The following is an 11936-nucleotide window of genomic DNA, read 5'->3' as shown; positions in this document are numbered from 1 at the left end:
CCTGCTCCACAACTGGCAATCCTAGTATAAAGGCAGGGGGGTCACAGGCAGGTAGCCAAGACAGAACTGGGCTGGAGCTGTCTGTCATTTCAAAAGCAATCAATAAAACAAGAAGCAAATAAATAGTGATATTTCATTGCCTTCATTCTTGGAAACACTTCGTGTAGAAGTGAAATTGATTACACAAGAATTTTTTTTAAGACAGTGTTCATTCTTCTTTGAATTTGTGTAAGAAATTAAGTTTTTGGTATGAACTGATGACTTAAAGGAGTTTTGGTAATCAAATCCACTTGGCAGTCATAACTGGTGGTGCATCAGTTTACAAATGCACAGATACACATTTGACCTCTATGCCCACCCTATTCCAGAGGTGGGATTTACAGTACCTATTATGCTTAGAACTAAATCTACAGTTGCAATTGTTTCCAGAAAAAAGTAATGGTTCCACCACAACTGAGCTTTTAGGTGCCCTCAAGATGGAAATACCGAGTTCAGGTGCTTGTTTACATGCAGAGCTTATAGCCCAAGGGACAGACTCTTATTGCTCTTAAATATTAAACACCTCAAGGAGAATGTGTCAAAACATTACTCAAGTGACCTAATCCTAATATTCCCACCTCAAACCAGCAAGCAGGAGGAATCAGTCTTTAATTGCCCGCACTGGGATCAGACTGAGATACAGTGACTTTATCAAGACCCTTGGGCAAGGATTGTGGTCGCTTTAAGTAAAGAAAAAAACCCTCCAGTATAAACCCCCTTCTTAACACACTCAAATGGAATTAACAGGAGAATATGCCATGCTTCTTACAGGTAAGACTGGTTGTTCCAAGCTTAAGCTGTGTGATGACATTGTGCCTTAACAAAAAAAAGAACAAAACCCTAAACTCCCAGTTTAAGCTTCCCTTCCCAGGATCTGGCCAGCCCACATGTATCCATAAACCAGGTCTGAGAACTATGACTCCAACAAGGCTGAATTTTTTTTCCCAAGGAGGAAGGGTTCCAAGTTCCCTTTTCCCGCTTCTGTCTACAGTTGTGTATCTGAAACAAGATGGTGCTTCATGTACACATTTATGCTTTTACTTCACTCTCAGCCTCTTTAAAATAGGAATGAGACTATCAGTGACCAAGGGTCTGAAATGTATATACATCAAATGTGGGAAGAATGTCAGAATAATGCCTAGTAATAGTTTTGAGAAATAGAAAATGATGCCTTCATGTACAAAATCCAAATAGCTTTCTTAAATGGAATTATGAGAATGGGTTGCAGTGAGTATTTGTGTTGCATGTAGTGGCTGCCTGACAAAATATCCTTAAGGAAGAATCTTCAGTACATCCTGCCATGGGCCAGGGTGAGGGGGTGAGAAGGCTCCAGACTCCTGTTCCACACTGCAAACCCGATTGGGCTTGTAGCATGGAAAGGGAGGCTGCAGCCTTCCTCCCCGTCCCAGCCCTGCTGTGCTCGCGCTCGGAGCATGGTCACAGCGGGGCTGGAAAGGCTCCAGCCTCCCCCCAGACAACACCCTCCGCTGGCACCATCCCCCAAACCTCCCACTGGTGGCGAAGAGGGACCTGGCAACCCTAATGTAGATATGTATACACACGCACACAGATAGATAGATAGATAGATAGATAGATAGATAGATAGATAGATAGATAGATAGATAGATAGATAGATAGATAGATAGATAGATGGGTAGATAGATAGATAGATAGATGGGTAGATAGATAGATAGATAGATAGATAGATAGATAGATAGATAGATAGATAGATAGATAGATAGATAGATAGATAGATAGATAGATAGATGGGTAGATAGATAGATAGATAGATAGATAGATAGATAGATAGATAGATAGATAGATAGATAGATAGATAGATAGATAGATAGATAGATAGATAGATAGATAGATAGATAGATAGATAGATAGATAGGCAGGCAGGCAGGCAGGCAGGCAGGCAGGCAGGCAGACAGATAGATAGATAGATATTATACAAGTGTGGATGCGGAAAACTCATGTGGGGGAATCCCTTCTCCCCCTCCCATCACCATCCAGCCTGACTCACCTTGCAACCTGGCCATAGCAGCCATGGGAGTTGCTGTGAGCTCAGAGCGGCTCCCAGGCTCCACGGCCACTGCAGGTGGGACGAAGTGGCTCCCGAGCAACATTGCCATGAGTGGGCCTGGAGCAACTCCCAGTGCCTCTGCCAGCATTGCAGATGGGCCCACCAGCCGTTCTCATGCTCCATCACAGTTGCCACCACCAGGCTCCAGGGTTCTCCTGCTGCAGCAGCTGCTGCTGCACCCCTCTCCATCTTCTTAACAGTAAGCATGCACAGACAATGTTTTCTTTAATTTTTTTTTTGGGTGGTGGGGGGTTAAACCTACAATTATTTCTTTAACTTTTCAGATTTTTCTGCAGACCTAGAGGGTCCCCGAGTCTGCAGAAAAAGCTGTTTTGGTTAAGTGTGGCTCCGATCTGCAGATTTAGGTATCGGAGGATGGGGGCCACACTTGGGAAATACACACACTTGGGAAACACACACACACACACACACACACACACACACACACACAAGCAGGGACCTGCATAAACTTGTGGGGACGGCCATGCCATACTCCCACCTTTGATTCCTCCCTTCTCCCCCTCCCCACTTCTCTCAGTGTCTCTCTTTCACTTCCCCACCTCCTCTCTTACTTTCTGTCCATCTACTGCCACTCCTTCTCTCTTTCTGCTCCCACCCCATAACTCTTTCTTTCACTCTCTTTTTTATTTCCACCCATCACTTTTTCACACTCATCACACACCCATCACACACACACAAGAAAAAGCATACTTTTGGATAAGGCATACTTAATTGTTCATTTAATCATTTACATAGCTAGAGCAATGTATGTGCTGTAAGCAACATATGCCCCCTCGTGGCTAATTGCACTAGAGCATGGTCTTAAAGTGTTCTTCTTAGGGCATTTAGAGCCCATGCATGAAGGGGGGGAGCCAAAGCTCCTTAGGATCCAGCGTGACCCTGTGCCGGTGTAGGTACAACCTTATCACGGAATAAGGTGGCACCTACACTGACTCAGGGGGCAAACATGTCGGCATCTGTGTGGGTGTTCCCAGGGTGTTCCCGCCGATGGAGATGCGTTTAGGCAGCTTCCACAGCTCTGTTGCCCCAGGAACACCTCCTTGAGTGGTGGCGGGGCTACACCACCTTTTTCAGTGACGCAGCCTTGCTGTTTTCTATGGGGCATTTCCCCCTTGTTTTCATTTTAAGACATTTCTAAAAGGCTTTTTTCGCCTCCACGGCAGCCTTCGTGAATGGGCTGCCCGTGTATATCCTCTTGCTTATACTATAGTCTTTTGTTGTGTCCCAGAAGAAACCACCTCTTCTCAGGAGCTTGTTATTTCTATTATTAAGCACTAAAGGTGAGTGTTCCAAAACTAGTTATCTGGAGTTAGCCAAAATTTGGGAGGGGGTAACCTTATGCTGCCCTGACCTGGATGGCCCAGACTAGCCTGATCTCGACAGATCTCAGAAGCTAACTAGGGTCAGCCCTGGTTAGTATTTGGATGGGAGACCACCAAGGAAGTCCAGGGTTGCTGTGCAGAGGAAGGCACTGGCAAACCACCTCTGTTAGTCTCGTGCCATGAAAACCCCAAAAGGGGTCTCCATAAGTTGGCTGCGACTTGACGGCACTTTACACACACACACACACACACACACACAACCTTATGCTAACTATACTAAATACCCCCCTTCTCCAAGAAGCCCATGCCTTACTGTCCACTTCAAGTTACAGCCAAAGGAATGAGAGGGTGAATGTCATATGAGATATGAAAATGACTGTGGATGAAAGAAAACTGTTAGACATACTTTTCCCATTTTACAGCTTTCAAGATGCCTGTGATGGGAATGTAACTCCACCCATCTTCTTGATCCATAGCTGCAAAGTGTTCCTTAAGGATTGATCAGGTAAATGATGGTATCAGTGCATGGATCTGTCTCCCTTTCTTAATTACATGTCTGGTTGAATGCAGAATTCCCTCCGTTTGTGCAGTCCCTTCTTTGCATCCTGGCTGTTCCGTGTTTAAGAAAGCATGAAGATATTTCTGGCTCTTGGCCCAGTCCATTTCCAGTATTTCCAAGGTGCCGAGTTGTTTTCTGTTGCCCCAGAAGGTCGGACCAGAACCAATGGGTTAAAATTAAATCAAAAAGAGTTTCCATCTAGACATTAGGAAGAATTTTCTAACAGAGCGGTTCCTCAGTGGAACAGGCTTCCTCGGGAGGTGGTAAGTGCTCCTTCCCTGGAGGTTTTTAAGCTGAGGCTAGATGGCCATCTGTCAGCAATGCTGATTCTATGACCTTAGGCAGTTCATGAGACGGAGGGCATCTTGGCCATCTTCTGGGCATGGAGTGGGGGTCACTGGGTGTGTGTGGGGGGAGGTAGTTGTGAAATTCTGTAAGCTCTAGCCCTGCGGCAAACCCATAAACAGATTTCAGCAGACGGCAAATCCACGAAAGCAGTTTTATTGGTTAGAATCGACAGGTTTCAGAAGCCATATTCAAAAGGACACTAGTAAGGGTCAAAGGCAAGGCACATAACATATATGGGAGAGCAAAAGGAGATAACCGGATACCCAGGCAACCCCCCCACTTCCAACAGGCAGGAAGGAGCACTCGGCGATTCCCACAGTATGGGAATCCATGGGGCATTCTTCACGGTAGATTTTGCTTCTGTTTTGCCACGGACTAAAGAAAAACACGATTTAAATGTTTTTTTCATGGCCACGATTTATCCCCGTCAATTATCTGTACCTTTGGTTTTTCATGGGAACAAAGCACGCTGTATTTGACAACGGCTTGGTCTGTCCCTTTTGCAGGGGGCCTCCCCTTCCAACAGGCTCATTGTTTATGCCTGCCCCCAACTCCGCCCAGCAGATTCCCTCTTGCGGTTCACCAGCCCCAGCGCAAAAAACAAGCCCCAGTCCCTCTGGTCTCCTCCATTTTTCTCCCACCCTCGCTCTGTTCTGCTTTGGGAACAGTCAGATTCCAAATTGGGGGGGGGGGCAAGGTAGCGCTTTCCTCAAAGCTTCCCTCTATTTTCTATAGGTGTGGAACCCATTGCCCTTTAATGATAGACAGGATTGGGGGGGGGGGGCAGGGAATCCATGTGCCCAGAGAAGTGCTTAGCTGAAAGTGGGAATGGGGGGTGGGGAGAGGAAAGAAGGCCCCTGGATTGCGCGCTGGCCATGATCCGGCCACATTGCCTCATGAGAGACAGGAGGGCTCCTAGCTTGCGTGCCAGCCCCGATCCAGCCAGTGTGCATGGCGAGGGGGGGGGGGAGGAAAGAAGGCCCCTGGATTGCGCGCTGGCCATGATCCGGCCACATTGCATCGTGAGAGACAGGAGGGCTCCTAGCTTGCATGCCAGCCCCGATCCAGCCAGTGTGCATGGCGAGGGGGGGGGAGGAAAGAAGGCCCCTGGATTGCACGCTGGCCATGATCCGGCCACATTGCATCGTGAGAGACAGGAGGGCTCCTAGCTTGCATGCCAGCCCCGATCCAGCCAGTGTGCATGGCGAGGGGGGGGGGAGGAAAGAAGGCCCCTGGATTGCGCGCTGGCCATGATCCGGCCACATTGCATCGTGAGAGACAGGAGGGCTCCTAGCTTGCGTGCCAGCCCCAATCCAGCCAGTGTGCATGGCGAGGGGGGGGGGAGGAAAGAAGGCCCCTGGATTGCGCGCTGGCCATGATCCGGCCACATTGCATCGTGAGAGACAGGAGGGCTCCTAGCTTGCATGCCAGCCCCGATCCAGCCAGTGTGCATGGCGAGGGGGGGGGGAGGAAAGAAGGCCCCTGGATTGCGCGCTGGCCATGATCCGGCCACATTGCATCGTGAGAGACAGGAGGGCTCCTAGCTTGCATGCCAGCCCCGATCCAGCCAGTGTGCATGGCGAGGGGGGGAGAGGAAAGAAGGCCCCTGGATTGCGCGCTGGCCATGATCCAGCCACATTGCCACATGAGAGACAGGAGGGCTCCTAGCTTGCGTGCCAGCCCCAATCCAGCCAGTGTGCATGGCGAGGGGGGGGGAGGAAAGAAGGCCCCTGGATTGCGTGCTGGCCATGATCCGGCCACAGTGCATCGAGAGAGAGGAGGGAGATAAGAGGAGGCTGGCCGCCCCTCTTCAGAAAAGTGATGGGAGGGAGTTTTGACTTGGGTTTTCCGCTCTCAGGATGCACATTTTCCCCATCCGATTTCTCAAAAATCCCCCCTCCCCTTTGGGGCAGAAGGGCCAACAGCCCCTTCTCTTGAAGATCCCCCCCACTGCCCTAGACTGAGCTGCCACCACCACCACCCCCAGCGCGCGAGGAGCACATGGCGTGGCCCCGCCAGTCTCCCCCTGGAGCCGTCCGTCCAACGTTCCCCTGGGCTTGGAGGTGTGGGCCCAGCTCCAAGGCCCATTCCGGGCGAGGGGCGGGGAAGGCGTGCGGGGACGGAGGGAGAGAAGTGCCAGGACTCTAGGCAGGCAGGCAGGCAGCCAAAGGGGCGGTATTCTTGTCCGAGGGCAAAACTCCCCCAGCCAATCACCGTTCTTGGGGGAGGAGAAAGGAGACGTCCCGGGGAGCGAAGCAAACATTTTTTCATGGGCATCCGCGCAACAAAACACGCGGCCACAGGAAAGATCGTTTCAAAAGTGGTTTGGATTGCCTCTCTTTTAACCCGGCTTATTTTGCTAAGGGGGGGAAACCACGGATCTGCAGTGAATAACCAAAATTTGACTCCGATGCAAATCAGCATCAAAACAGCAGCAAATGTCCGTGAAGAATACCCCTATGAAGACTAAACACGGGGCTTAGACTGGCCTTGGACAGAATAGCATAACTGCACTTGGAAGCAGCACAACAACACCACCACATACCATCCTCATGGCCTGCTCCTGACAAATTCCTGCATTGTGCAGGGGGTTAGAGTAGATGATGCTGGTGGTCCCTTCCAACTCTATGATTCTATGATATGCCCATGTTATTACCTCTGTTCCCCCAGTAACATTTAGTATTCTTGATTATAGTCGCCACTGAGTAACTGGCCTTGCTTCTGTCAGCAGCGCTATGTTGCCCAGCTGTATGCAGCAGCACACGTTTCCTCATGTTCTCTCAAGAAGTACCATGTCAAAGCAGTCTGCTGTAAACATTTGCAAAGTATTTCCAAAACAGAAAGGAGGGCAGTTTGGGTAATGGGCAAAATGAAACAAAATGTACTGGGAAGATTTTCAAACACACCCTTCAAAGTGACAGGTGTATGCTACATACCATTGAAATAAATAGCAAAAAATCCCATTCTTTTTCTCGTATCAACAGATGAAGCCTATCGAGACAATGGAAATAGAACTCAACCAGACTTTTCTTACAGATTTTGTTTTGGTGGGTTTCACAACAGATCCAGTCCTGCGCCTGGTCTTCTTTGTGCTGTTTTTGGTCTCATACACACTCACACTGTCAGGGAACTTGGGTCTCATGGCTCTAATCTACCTTGATTCCCGCTTGCACACCCCCATGTACTTCTTTGTGGGCAGCCTTTCCTTCCTGGACATCTGGTACTCCTCAGTGTACACTCCCCGGATCCTGTATGACTGTGTGTCCAAGACCAATGTCATGTCTCTTGCTGGCTGTGCAACCCAGCTCTTCTTCTCTTGTGTCATGGCCTACAGCGAGTGCTTCCTATTGGCTGCCATGGCATATGACCGTTACGTGGCCATCTGCAACCCGCTACTCTATGCCACTGCCATGCCCAAGAAGCTCTGCATCCAACTGGTTGTTGCTTCTTATGTAGCTGGCTTTGTCAATGCCATCATACACACAGGCAACACCTTCCACCTACGCTTCTGTGGGGACAACACCATCAACCATTTCTTTTGTGACGCACCACCACTTGTGAAGATGGTCTGTGATGATACTCGGGTCTATGAACTCATCCTGGCTTCTGTCGTCGGTTGCTATGTTTTGGCAACCAGTGCTCTCATCCTGGGTTCCTATATTGGGATCGTGGCAGCCATTGTACGCATCCGCTCCGCTGCTGGGAGGCGCAAGGCCTTCTCCACTTGCTCTGCTCACCTAATCTCTGTCTCCTTGTTCTATGGTTCCCTCATCTTGATGTATTCCCGACCCAGCTCACTGCACACTCCAAACTGGGACAAGGCAAATGCTTTGTTCTATACTGTAGTCAACCCTCTAGTCAACCCCATGATTTACAGCTTGCGCAACAAAGATGTGAAGGCGGCCTTCAAGAAAGTGCTGGGGAGGTTCTTCGCTCTAAAGTAAATGGCAATAAAGTAAGGTATTTGAGATCCATCCAAGATTGATTCTTGAATATGAATTGTGTCTATTAGAAAAGTGAATGTAATCTTTCTTATAGGGATGTTTAAATCGCCATGCATCCGACAGATTCCAATATTTTCTATTATTGAAACGAGAATGAAATACCATCCTCTTTGGTCATTTTTTACTATAGCACAAGGGGCTGGGGGCGCCCCAGGACTCCTTCCAAGTGGGTGATATCAGGAGCTTATTAAAGTTTAGCCACCCTCCTGTGTACTCAGGTTTTCTTAGTGCATTCCTCTTCTAGTCCTGCTATTATTTCTTCCTAGCAGCATCTGCAGAATTTGGGTCTATAAGAAGAAGAAACAGCAGGATGGAAAAAGTAAATGAAATCTTAATCAATTTATTTCAGTGCTGTCTAGGCATGAGAGAAATATTGGACTCTAGCAGAGATTCATGGGACATCTAATCCATATGCCTGTTCATTTACTGTACAGGCATATAGAATTGGGTGGCTGTCCTCACCATGCACAAAAACATCACCGTGCGCTACAGGGATGGGAGAAGCTGCAAAAGGATTCCCTTCAAGGCAATGGTTAAGGATACAGCAATCTTCTTAGGGTCCAGACCAGATAACCCTAAACACCAGCATAATCCAAGTGTAGCTCTTTCACAAAGAGGAAACAGCTGTGTGCAAACGCACTCAGGGATTTAAAGGGCTTAAAGAGAGAATTTTGATCCTTCAGGCAGGAGACCCGCAAATAATTTCCTGATGGGCTTTTTAGGAAAAAACTGAAAGGCCATTGCTGGAGGCTGTGCTGGAGCTGCAGGGGGCGGAGCTGTGGGGGGGCAATTTTGATCAGAAAAACAAGGCACTAAAGAGTTAAGCTCCCCTCTCCTCTGCAGCATTTTATTGCAAAACCCAATTGCTGCCGGGGGGGGGGGGATTTTAAAAGCAAAAAACGGAGCAATCTGAAAGGGGGGGGAGAAATCCAAGCCTCGGTTTTAAAAAGCCTTTATTTTGCTCAGAAAGAGCTCCCAGGAAGCAGGAAGCATTTGAATCCCCACCTCTTTACACACTGCTTTGTAATTGGCTGTGAGAGAAAGCTGGCTTCCGGTGGCCCGTGCTTTGCCATCTGCACAGAAATTTCAGTTGGGTTGAGCTCAGGGAAGAGGGAAAAGTTGGGTTGACAGAGGAACGGGAAGACCCGGACATTGCGAGGGCTGGGCACGAGGTCATCTCTAATGGACGGAAAAAACGTGCAGAACTCAAAGGAACAACTGAGTCAGACGGGGGGCGAATGTGAGTCCAAGTATCCATGCATAAATGACGCTAGTTTGACTGTAATTAAGATCAAGATTGTGCATTGGCTATAATACCATATAATAATAACTGGCCACTTTGGACAGCAACTTCCAAAAAAGTCATAGAATTATAGAGGGACCACCAGGGTCATCTATTCCAACCCCCTGCACAATGCAGGAAACTCACAACTACCTCCCCACACACACACCCAGTGAACCCCACTATATGCCCAGAAGATGGCCAAGGTGCCCTCCCTCTCAACATCTGCTTAAGGTTATAGAATCAGCATTGCTGACAGATGGCCATCTAACCTCTTCTTAACAATCTCCAGGGAAGGAGAGCTTACCACCTCCCGAGGAAGCCTGCTCCACTGAGGAACCACTCTTACTGTTAGAAAATTCTTCCTAATGTCTAGACAGAAACTGTTTTGATTTAATGTCAACCCGTTGTTTCTGGTCCGACCTCCTGGGGCAACAGAAAACAACTCGGCACCCTCCTCTCTATGACAGCCCTTCAAGTACTTGAACATGGTTATCATATCCCCTCTCAGCCTTCTCCTCTTCAGGCTAAAAATACCCAGCTCCTTCAGCCTTTCCTCATAGGACTTGGTCTCCAGACCCCTCACCATCTTTGTTGCCCTCCTCTGGACACGTTCCAGCTTGTCTACATCTTTCTTAAATTCATCTCACTATGTTCTATGTTTGTGAGTGCCTGCATGTGTGTGTGCGTGAGGGACAGAGAGCGAGAGGTGGAGGGGAGTCGGTTTTTAGGCTGTGGAGCCAGATGGTGACCCTTGCTTGGGAAACCCTATAAGAGGTAGTCTTGCAACCATTTACTTGTTTCCTTAAGCTTTGAACATGCCCAGACATTTTAGACTGAAAGATGTGCATCATCTCAAATCTCATTACAGGCAAATGGTCATCAATGGTATTCTCTGGATGTTTTCCTGCCACAGGAATCCTTTAGTTTCCACCTATCTCTAGTTACTCTCCAAACCAGCAAGACTCATTCACCCCACTTAAGTCACGAAGATGACATTAGTCCCTTAAACGCAGATGCCATAAATGTACACTAGGGTGGAAAAGAGGTTGGCAGCTTAGTGGGGGCGCTGCCCCTAGTGTGCAATCCCTCTGGAGGTCTGAGCCCCGCTGCTCCCGCAAAGTTTATGCCTGGCGCTTACTCTTTCTGTCTGACCATTCTTTGGCAGACTTCTGTTCAGAAGCAAACAAGACCGAATGAGCACATGATTGCAAGAGGCTGAACAGACACTCCCGGCCCCCATGCTTGTTCACTTTCCCACTTCTCCTTTCTGTCTCCTTTTCTTTGGTCCTGTGGATAAAGGATAACACCCACACAGGAATGGGGAGCATTGGGTTTAGAGTTACCAGCTCCAGGTTGGTAAAAAACCTGGAGATTTGGGAGGTCGAGCTTGAGGAGGGTGGGGTTTGAGGAGGGGAGGGACTCCAGTGGAGTATAATGCCATAGAAGCCACCTTCCAACGCAGCCATTTTCTCCAGGTGAACTGATCTCTGTCGCCTGGAGATCACTTGTAATAGCGGGAGATCTCCAGCCATCACCTGGGGGTTACTCCAAATCTAACACAGATCAACCATACAAAGTATAGCTAAACAACAGACTGTATTATACAATAACATTGACAAGCACATACAAAAAGTCCTATTTCTAAAGCATAAAGACACAGTCACAATATTCCAAGGTTTCCAAAACTCGCTATCCTAAAGACAGACAAAAAGTCCAACAGGTACCAATTCAAGATTTTTGCCTGTCTTCAGGATAGTGAATTTTGGAAACCTTGGAATATTGTGACTTTGTGTCTTTATGCTTTAGAAATAGGACTTTTTGTATGTGCTTGTCAATGTTATTGTACAATATTTCATTTCATTTCATTTCATTAACCTTTAATAGGCATAGTTCAAATTATTGTATAATACAATCTGTTGTTATGGTTGATCTGTGTTAGATTTGGTGTAACCACATTTATACACAGCGGTGTCTATTTTGGCTTATCACCTGGGGGTTGGCAACCCTAACTGGGTTTTAAGCATGCTTTTGAGCAAATCTGAAAGATGCTCGACACATGATTACCTAAACCTTTTAAGAAAGAGAATTAGCTACTTCCTTATTTCTCGTATCAGACTGGTGCAGAAATCCCTGGTAGCCTCCCCCTCCACACACACACACACACACACATTGTGATTCCACAGTGGAACATAGTACACATAGGGGAACATGCACAGTACACTCTGTCAAGGGGTGGACACTAAACGAAGGAGCTATGGGGCATAGCAGTGAT

General features: G+C 47.9%; 1 protein-coding gene across 1 annotated transcript; it reads left to right on the top strand.

The window, feature by feature from the left end:
• Positions 1–7377: 7377 nt before the first annotated feature.
• LOC130479605 (olfactory receptor 9G4-like) lies at positions 7378–8319 on the top strand. The gene has a single exon (XM_056852000.1). It carries the CDS (start codon positions 7378–7380, stop codon positions 8317–8319), a length of 942 nt encoding a protein of 313 aa, XP_056707978.1.
• The last annotated feature ends 3617 nt before the right edge of the window (positions 8320–11936 follow it).

Source organism: Euleptes europaea, chromosome 6, assembly GCF_029931775.1.
Source record: "Euleptes europaea isolate rEulEur1 chromosome 6, rEulEur1.hap1, whole genome shotgun sequence".
In the NCBI taxonomy this organism is placed as follows: Eukaryota; Metazoa; Chordata; class Lepidosauria; order Squamata; family Sphaerodactylidae; genus Euleptes; species Euleptes europaea.
The sequence above is the reverse complement of the archived record's forward strand: the minus strand, read 5'-3'. Positions and strand labels throughout refer to the sequence as shown.